At 41.2% G+C, this 9,049-nt stretch overlaps 2 protein-coding genes and 1 long non-coding RNA gene across 4 annotated transcripts in view; 1 reads left to right on the top strand and 2 right to left on the bottom strand.

The window, feature by feature from the left end:
* Window positions 1-1,070, bottom strand: part of LOC110169992 (uncharacterized) — an 8,234-nt gene extending 7,164 nt beyond the window's left edge. Inside the window, exons 1-2 of the mRNA XM_055150872.1 lie at window positions 746-1,070; window positions 62-356 (exon numbers count right to left, since the gene is read on the bottom strand). Coding sequence (XP_055006847.1) covers window positions 62-225 — 164 coding nt within the window. The 5' untranslated portion in view covers window positions 226-356; window positions 746-1,070. The remainder of the gene's footprint in view (window positions 1-61; window positions 357-745) is intronic.
* Window positions 1,071-1,320: 250 nt separating this feature from the next.
* Window positions 1,321-2,996, bottom strand: otulina (OTU deubiquitinase with linear linkage specificity a). 2 transcript variants are annotated; one of them, XM_020935605.2, is made up of 3 exons: window positions 2,739-2,996; window positions 2,110-2,231; window positions 1,321-1,897 (listed from the first exon to the last, which is right to left on the bottom strand). In XM_020935605.2, the coding sequence occupies exons 1-3, from the start codon at window positions 2,850-2,852 to the stop codon at window positions 1,486-1,488; spliced, it is 648 nt and encodes a 215-aa protein (XP_020791264.2). In that variant the 5' UTR covers window positions 2,853-2,996; the 3' UTR covers window positions 1,321-1,485. The 2 variants fall into 2 exon arrangements, with proteins under 2 accessions (XP_020791264.2, XP_020791265.2); XM_020935606.2 differs by having other exon boundaries at window positions 2,110-2,272; window positions 2,739-2,972.
* Window positions 2,997-3,244: 248 nt separating this feature from the next.
* Window positions 3,245-8,965, top strand: LOC129408098 (uncharacterized). Its single transcript, XR_008631813.1, has 3 exons — window positions 3,245-3,446; window positions 7,381-7,453; window positions 7,564-8,965. It is a non-coding gene; the product is annotated as an uncharacterized LOC129408098 (long non-coding RNA).
* Window positions 8,966-9,049: the final 84 nt, after the last annotated feature.

Raw genomic sequence — 9,049 nt, 5'->3', positions numbered from 1 at the left:
AGTGTCTGAGGTCTGGAGATGCCTAATGACAGTAGCAGTCTAGACAGCTGCTTGTGCTTACCTTATGTCCTCCACCAGCCCTGGCCCACACGTGCCCCCCACAGATAGAGCACCGGGGGTTTCAGCCGGAGGCACAGCTGCCTTGGTGTCATTCGGCAGAAGACTGGTTTCCTCTGCACTGTCGCAGGGCCCTTTGCTTTGGCAGCAGCAGCAGCAGTTCCCCATGTGCCCCTGCTTCCTCTGTTTGGGAGGTCCACGTGCAGGTGAAGGATGGCCCAACTGATATTTTCAGGAGTCCATTGTCCAGAAGATCAAGTAGCGGCTATAGCCCCAAAGATTACCTGTCATATTCATGCCTGTAAGGAGAGAAGTCAAACATGTCAGCCAACCTGTCTTGATTGAAGCAAGACATCTATTTAGTGTGAGTAATGCAATAATATAATTTATCAGGGTGGACTTTGACACTGCATTCTTAAAGCAAACCTGTCTTCTATAAGTGCCACCACTTTTTGAAGATGGAAATGTTTGCAGAAATATATTTTATATATGCAAGACATTGGTGTTATGGCAACATTGGTGGATGGATCTATATAGTGTGTATCAACCCCAAAGCGCCATCTGTCATCATATGCAAAGCCTATCAGTGCTCAACATCAGAAGCTGTCAAGACTAGGAAGTAACGCTAATGACATGATACAGTCAAAACAGCACATGAAAACTGCTACGACAAAATGTTTACATTTACCTGGGTTAGGGAGAATGGTGCAAACGCTCACGGCTTGGACCTTGTAGCTCTATTCTCTTTCACTTTTGGATAGCTGCAGAACAGGCTCAAATTAGCTTTACGGCTAGCTCCGATAAACTTAATAAACAAAGATCCGCCACTGAGAGGATACCGCGGCTCATTGGCACCACGGTTACAATTGCGGAGTTATGTGTAATCATCAGCCTAAGACCTCAGTGACTGGCAATGTATAAAAACCAGATCTGGGCATGTTTTTGTGCGGAACATCTGTTGGCACGAACCCCTAGCATCGCCGGAGCAGCAGGGTCACGGCTCGGTCCAGCGCATGACGTCATACACATGTGCGCCACGAGCTCTGTTGCGTTCAAGCGCACCACGGTTTACCCCGGTTTCAAAATAAAGTGCCAATATAAAATTAAATCTTTGTAACGCCCTTATCTGGTGAGTGATCAGATTCCTTTTTAATGATATCAGATTATTCTATATGATTTTAATTATATGACTATCACTGGGCATGTAAATGTACCTAATCATATATATTCATTGACAATAGTATTCAATGAGCTGCAAATACATAAGAGAATGGGAAATTTTGTTTTGTTTAATTTAAAGCAGCAACATCTTCAACAACATCAATGCAATAAAATATGACAAAAAATAATGTCATTATGTATTAATTATATACATAACCTGTGATGTTTACAGTTTTTTTTAATATGCCTTGCCTTTATTTGTAAGATTCATCCCAGTGACTCAATGTAGGCAGTGATTTCTGGAGGGAGTGCCAGCTCTGTCACAATTTGTGTACATCGCTGAAGTAACACTGCAAGTTTATTTTCAGAGTCTAAAGTGTCAGAGGAGCCTGGACATTGGCGTGGCTGTGGTGGGACATCCGTTTGCATTTTCTCCCCTCCCTTGCAGCAGTCCGTCTCCTTGCACTGCTCTCCACAGCAGCCCCCTCCAGCCGGCATTGTTCCCAGGTCCTCCATGGCCTCAGAGATGTCACTCACACTGGACGGAGGGTTTTCTAAAGTCCTTTTGATATCCTCCAGGATTGATTCTTCATGCTGTGTCACTTGATGCAGGAGCTCGGACACAGATTGTTTTGCAGGGCTTTCTGGATGCTGGCTCTCAAACCAACACCATAACGCACTGGTGGGATGAGACACAAAGAGACAGCAATGTCACATACAATGGCAAAGAAGCCACTGGGACTAGCCACAACTGGACAAAAACAATAGCTCCAAAAACAGAAGCCTTATGATACCCATTTACATTATTAGATTTGAACAGTATGAATAGTAACCAACAGTTGGATTGAAACATTTCTAAAATAAATTAGCCATTTGAAATAAAAGTCTTACGTGACAATTCCTTTGAGCCGACCCACGACGACAGTCTGACCTGCTCCTTCCTTGAAGCCCAGGTTAAAGCCAGGCTGAAGAGAGGCTTCTTCACCTGCATCAACTCCATCCACGTAGCCATCCTGCACAGGGCCAGCCAAACACACACACGCCATCACAAATACTGTGGGATCAAATCAATAGCCAATATCAGAGTAGCACCCATGTGGCCAAGCAAACTAGGAGACTGAACGTGTTATGGCTCCTAAAAGCAACAGCAACTATAGAGAATGCAACTGTGTTAATGAAAACATTATTGGGAAAAGGATAGCATGTTTCCAATTTACGCGTGAAGTTTAGCAAAATCATCACATTTTAAACGAAGCTAGGCACAGTGGTCTGCAGTAGTAGCATGTTAGCTATTGTTACTAATCGTAATCAATAGCATTCAACAGTTTTTTGTTTTTAAATTCTACTGACTCAGCCAAAAGATATCAGAAACTCAACACTGAAGTTATGCACTTCTTTATTACTAGGCCATTCCTTTAAAAGCACGCTTAAGTTTCAAACGTCACTGGTCACAAGTTTAACTTTAAAGCACGGTAGCACAGAGACAGGACTGGGTTAGCCAAAGACGGCGTTAGCCTTACCCGGACTCTCCTCTTCATGTTGGAGGACCACTCTCTGCTCTGTAAGTGGAGCTCGTCTGCGTTCTCGTCAAAAACATCTTCCCCGCTAAAAGAAACAGATTTAAGCCACGACATCGTGCTTTCAAGTGGCAATGCTTTCAAGACACTACATGGATGTTATAGAGGTGATCAAAAGTATATGCAGTAAGCGAGCAGCGCACTCCACGAGCGCATCACCGCCATTCAGGAGCAACACAAACGTTTGGTGCTACATTAAATACACGTCATCATTCTGCGACACTTTAAATAACTTTAAAGCAAAAGTTAACATCTTAACTGATTAACAGCTATAAATATTGACAAACAAAATACAAAGCATACATTCGCGTCCAAGGATGAAGAATGAAGCATCTCTATGTGCTCTCAAATAAAATTGCTTTATTTTTCAATGAAATGTACTGTTGTACTCAAGTGGACCAGCAGATGGCGCCAACGCGTCGTTGATAAACGTCCAAGCTTCACACGATACTAATGATCATACTACCATGCTTCCCACATGGGCCTCATACAACTGTGCGAAATGAACACAAACGCCTTCAAGATTCACTTTATAGTTGTACTGCAGATTAGGTTGTTGAATGTACTGTTACAATATGTAGCAGCAGTGAAAAGCACATGGGCTAAGCAAATAATCATCTCCAGACCCAATCTACAAGGAAGAAAAATGTGGTAAGTCCTTTCAGTTTCATGTAATAAACCATGCAAATTGCCGTGTTAAAATTGTCCCACTCCTCTTAAAACTGATTGATAATTTGATTATCAATTACCAACAGATATTTAAAATCATATCCAAGGCTATAGGCTAAACCTAAAAAAAAAAAAAAAAAAATGCGCTTTTCTTCTTCTTTTTTTCGTAACACGAGTTACACATGACAAAACTAAAAGTTTTTGTATTAATTCTTTGAATATTCTATTGCCATAGGATTGGCTCACGTCTTTATAAAAGAGATACAGTATTTGAATCTGAATGCATGAGGCCCAGGCATGTTTAGGGTCACCTGATTGGTTCAGTGTGAAAAAGAATGAGCAGTGTGTTGTGTTCAGTTCAGCTGGACGCACCGGGACTGGTCAGATCACTGTCCTCAGCATCCACAGATTCTGTTTAAGTTTTCAAACCAGAAAATGTCATCCATCATGACAAACACATTATTCACTCATCAATAATACATGGCATCTCCCCTTTTCTCGCTGCTGAAACAAAAGCTTTGTTTTATTTGTAGATTTCTCATTGCTCATGCCATGCTTTATGAAAACACAGGAGAGACAAGTCGACGGCCAAATGCACTAAGCTTGCTCAGTGGAATGCATTTGCAGCTGGTGGACAGTGGCCTTGAGAACAGTGCCAGGCCACAGTGGACGTGTAGCTCAGAGCCACACCTTCAGTCCCTTTGCTCCAAGAGTCAAAACAAGCATCAAGCAGCACAATCACCTGACACATTTCCATCCAATTTCCACCACAGAATGTGTTCATTTTCGGCCTAATGGCATGTCATTTTGCTGGAGCCTTTGGTCAAGAATTAATCCTGGAATCAAAACAGATTTTCCGGGGAGCAATCTTCCATCAAGTATTGATTTTTGTACACTCACAGAGCCTGTACTCCCTAATTTAACCTGACAGCCAGCAGCACAATGGACTGGGAGCACCTTGGCATCTCAGAGGGAGCTGTGTGCTCCTTCAGCCTCTCAGTGAAGTGAGAGGGAGGCTGGGAGGGGTGAAAAAGGACTCCCACATGTATAAAACAAAGAGCATTGCTTACAGAAAACACCCCGATAAATCTTCTCGTCTCTGTTTTACCTCTAATTATGTTTTCCAGTGTAGTGCAGCCTGGGCAGGTACAAGGCTGAGAGGGAAGAGGCGAGAGTGTCCGAGCCATCAGCTATCATTATGGGCCTGTTGACATCTCCCTGTCTTTGAGTGATTCTCATCTGTGATTTCCCCTGGCCATTTTCCACAGATGCACAAAGAGGGTTTCAACAGGGCCTCCACAAAAACGAGCCAAAGTGTCTGCGCAGGCCCTCACTAATAAGAAAGCAAAGACGTGTCCGCCCCTGTCACTCCGCACCGTGCCTTCAGATATACAATCATTGTCTGTGAGCGGGCTGTAAGTACACTAAAGCATACGGGAGGTGAGCAGGTGGAGAGGATGATGGAGGCCAGGCCTGGTTATTTTCCTGCAGCTCTTAAAGCAGCGCTGACCCGTGTGCATGAGAGTTGCACTCTGCCAAAGGGGTTCACAGACCAACTACCAAACACAGGCAAACTGCTGCTTTTAACTCTCAATTACAACTCACACAACACTTGGGCCAAAGTCAGAGGAAATGTGACATTTTCATAACTTTTAAGTTTAAGACCACAAAACTCCAAACTTCAAACTACAACTACTGTGATGTAATGACCTCCAGGTGAAGCCGTGGTTTGAAAGCCCACAGGCCTCTCATCAGATGTTCACGTTTGAACCTGACTTTCATAGTGATGATTGTTTTTAATCACGAGAAAAACAGGTCACAGTCTGCACAGGAGCTGCTAAAGTGTGTAAACAATATAAAATCAAAGTGAGTAATGTGCAAATTAACAGTTTTCACAAATAAATATGGCCAAAATTAATAATATTATTATTTTTATTCAATACTTATAATTAATTGCTACTATGTTCATGCAGTATGTTATAAACATATTCAGTATAGCAAGCATATTGTGAGCATATTGTAGTGTAGAATTCTTAATCCACTGCAGTGGATGGCAAGCAATATTTTATAACCCACCCAGATGCAGAAAATGGCAATAAAATATTGAATTTCCTAATATAGTTAAATAAATTAATACTGAAAACTAAAAATAAAACAATAATTATAATAAACCCCATAATAGTTTTTTTACATGTAATTTGCAGTGAGCTCTTCACAGTCTAATGATTCTACTATCATAGATAATACACATGCATACATACTTCTCCTTCTTTCCTCCTGTCTCCAGGGCAGCTGCTGCAGAGAAATGGTGTGATTTCACCTGAGTGTGTGTGATTCCTGTACAGAGCCATCAGGGCCTTTAAAGACATCACAAGTGTGTGGTTAAATGGACTATAGGCCGATGTGACGTGCAGCCCGGGCCCGACAGGTGTCTCCATATAAGCACTATTAACTCCTCTACCTGCGAACGCCTCACCGTGTGTCTGTGTCACTGCTAATAACGCCCCCAAATACAAGGAAACGCGGGGAAAGAGCCGTGAAAGCACGCGGGGGGATCATATGCATGGACGCTCTGGATCGCATGTGAGGATTGGTAATTGCACCCCTGGAGGCATCTGGCTCAAAGTGGTGGATGCCCGGCCCGCTCCTGCTCCACTCTCCGTTTCCCAACATCTCAACCTTCAGCAGAGAGCGAGAACAAGCAGAAGAGAGAGAGAGGGAGGAGGAGATGTACCGACAGTTCATTTACCCGGAACATGAGCCCGCCACGTACCAGCCCAAAGATAAGCAAAGTGAACGCTTCATGCCTGATGGAAGACAAAGGCAGCAATTTAAAAGCATCTGCATCCAACACTACCCCCCCCCCGTACCCCTCCTGTACCCCTCCCTCCTCTCCCTGTGTCCGGACTGATATTGAAACATAATCCATTGGGAGCGCAGACATGTCAGGAGAATTCTATGGAGCCTCCCCCTTCTCATTCGGGACAATTCATTCAGGACAATTTCAGGTGCACGATGTTTTATTTCAACAAGGCAGACAGTCGGCTCACAGTTTCACTTTGGTGCTGTTTAGAAAAAATAAGACACATCTACTGACATAAAAGAAAAGGGAATAAGCGACTGTACTTTTATTGCTGCTTTATAGCCCCTCCTGAAGACACCGATGCCAGTGCACGTCTTTACAAAAACTATCAGGACAAAACTTTTTCCACTTTTGAGTCTCCAGAACGGATACAGCTGCTGAGTAATTTAGATGTTGTTAGTAATGTGAGAGCATCTTGTAATTCAATGGCCCAGCATTATATAATTAAACTTAAAATTAAAGACATTATGTTATTAACGTTTATTAGTTTGATTTCTTTCTAAACAATGATTAAACACTTTATCCTCTCACACAGGGTCAAATGACAAAAATAATCATTGTTCTTTCGCTCATATTGATTCATTACAATTTTAGATTCAAGATTTAGATTTCGTATTTTGTGTTATTAAAAACAAATAATGAATGGCTTTCAATAGTTATTTCCTGAACACAATCAAGGCAGACAAAATGTTACAATCAATGCATTTAGAACTAAAATGGTCAAAATTCTTCCAATGAAGTCTGAACTCCAAATGGCATGCTTTTACTGACAGAGGACTGGCTGCAGAGCTCCCCATTAAAAAGACCCACACTGATCATTGACGACTAAAATCTGAGTAATTGCACAGCTCTACTTTCACAAAAAAGGGAGTCTCAGTAGAATATTGTGTAAAACTATATCTAAAGTTTTAACATATTCAGTCCTTATATTTTTTCTATAAATTTGAAAGAAATTTACAATACAATGTATGAGAGTTTTAAAATGTATTTGTAATATTTTTTTGTACTCAATTTACCATCAGTTTTTTTGTTTTTTTTCATGAATACTCCAAGATCTTCCTGCTCCTTCACTGAAGCATCTGATAAACAGCCTACATAAAGACAATAAATAAACTTCACTTCAGCCGTAAGTACAGCAGATTACAAGCACAAATGATCACATCTACACTTTACACTGAAACATGTTTATTTAAACCTACAATTTTACACTATCCATAACTTTATTTGATTTCACAGACTTAACTTTTTCCGCCTGATTCTCGAAGCTGGACTCATTTATCTCAACGGCTCTCAGCTCTTCTCTCACTGCGTTCCACCCTCACTGATTTTGAGTATCGCACTGAGAAGTCAAAGTAAACTTCCATCTGGCGTGCTTTACAAACACTTTGTCACAACACATATGGGTCAGGAGCTGCATCGGCACAATTATCCGTTAATGGCCAAAGTGCCAAAAACAAAAGAATACGGAATAAGTTTGTGAGACAACCGCACTCAAGCTCACAGCGAAGGCACGGCGGAGGGAGGGAGAGATAGAGCTGAAAGGAAAGACGAGAAAGCATCTTCCAACATCAGTTTTCAGCCTAATGTTAATAATTTATGTGGCTCTTGCTTTTTATTATTATTATTTATTTATTTACCACTTTCTTGTGCAGCATCGTTCGCCGGGTTTCAAAAGGCATCACGGACAGGCATGGCATCTCTCCAAAGTTTTGAGCGCACTTTCAAAAGGCTTTCTGCGCGTTTATTTATATATTTGGCCCTCCTTTACACTTGTCTTGTTGTTATTTGGCGAACGCGAACACATGAAGCTTTGATGAGAAGCAAAGTTGACATGTATTCTTCTACCCTGACCCCAAGGAAATCTAAATAAAAAGTTAAATATTGTATAGAGCCACTGAGGGCCTATTCTCACTCACGCCTCTCATTAAATCTATCCAAGTGTCAATTAAAGTCATTCATGTGCCCACCAGCAGGGGTCAGGGGTGAGGGAGAGCGCCTGTACTGGGGGCGGGAGGTGCACTTGACCATGACCCCAAAGTCAGCTTTCATTGGACCGTTTGAATAGCGCTGTTGATGTGTGTTATTGGCAGAGATGAAAAGAGAAGTCAGTCATGTTTGAAAAGATTTGTATGTTCCTCAAACCTTTGAACTCTCCAGTAGCACGTACCTGTTTTTGCTCACAACACTTTTTATCGAAACCAAAATAAGAACTAACTGAACCCACTTTGAACAGTCGGCTTTGACAAAGTTCATCTACAGTGCTATTTACATTACATATATTTTAATAGTGCCCTTTAGAAGAGAGCGGAGGTCTATCTCAATACAAATTCCACATCTTTAAATTTAGCAAATATTTAATGCATTGTAAACAACTGATAAACTGCACAGATAAGTTAGTAGACGCTTTGACGTTGTATTGGGAGTGCGTCATCACAAATAAAAAGGAATGAGGTCTTATGAAAAATGCGTGAAACTCTTTTAGCAGTGCAAATTACTGTGGCCTTTAAGCCTTCAACTGTGACACCCAAATATCTATATACTAAAAAATATATTTTGCTTATATTCAATTTTATAATTATATAAATAGCAACAATATACAGCACATACAAATTCCATTTTTCTGACTATTTCTAAAATGTTTGCCAATAGTTAATAGTTGTAATTCTTATTAAACAAAGTCTCAAGTATCTGTATCTCTGCTTATTGCTTTTTAGCCTTGTAT

Source organism: Boleophthalmus pectinirostris, unplaced genomic scaffold (genome assembly GCF_026225935.1).
Source record: "Boleophthalmus pectinirostris isolate CB_2022bp ecotype Guang Dong unplaced genomic scaffold, ASM2622593v1 HiC_scaffold_15, whole genome shotgun sequence".
In the NCBI taxonomy this organism is placed as follows: Eukaryota; Metazoa; Chordata; class Actinopteri; order Gobiiformes; family Gobiidae; genus Boleophthalmus; species Boleophthalmus pectinirostris.
The sequence above is the reverse complement of the archived record's forward strand: the minus strand, read 5'-3'. Positions and strand labels throughout refer to the sequence as shown.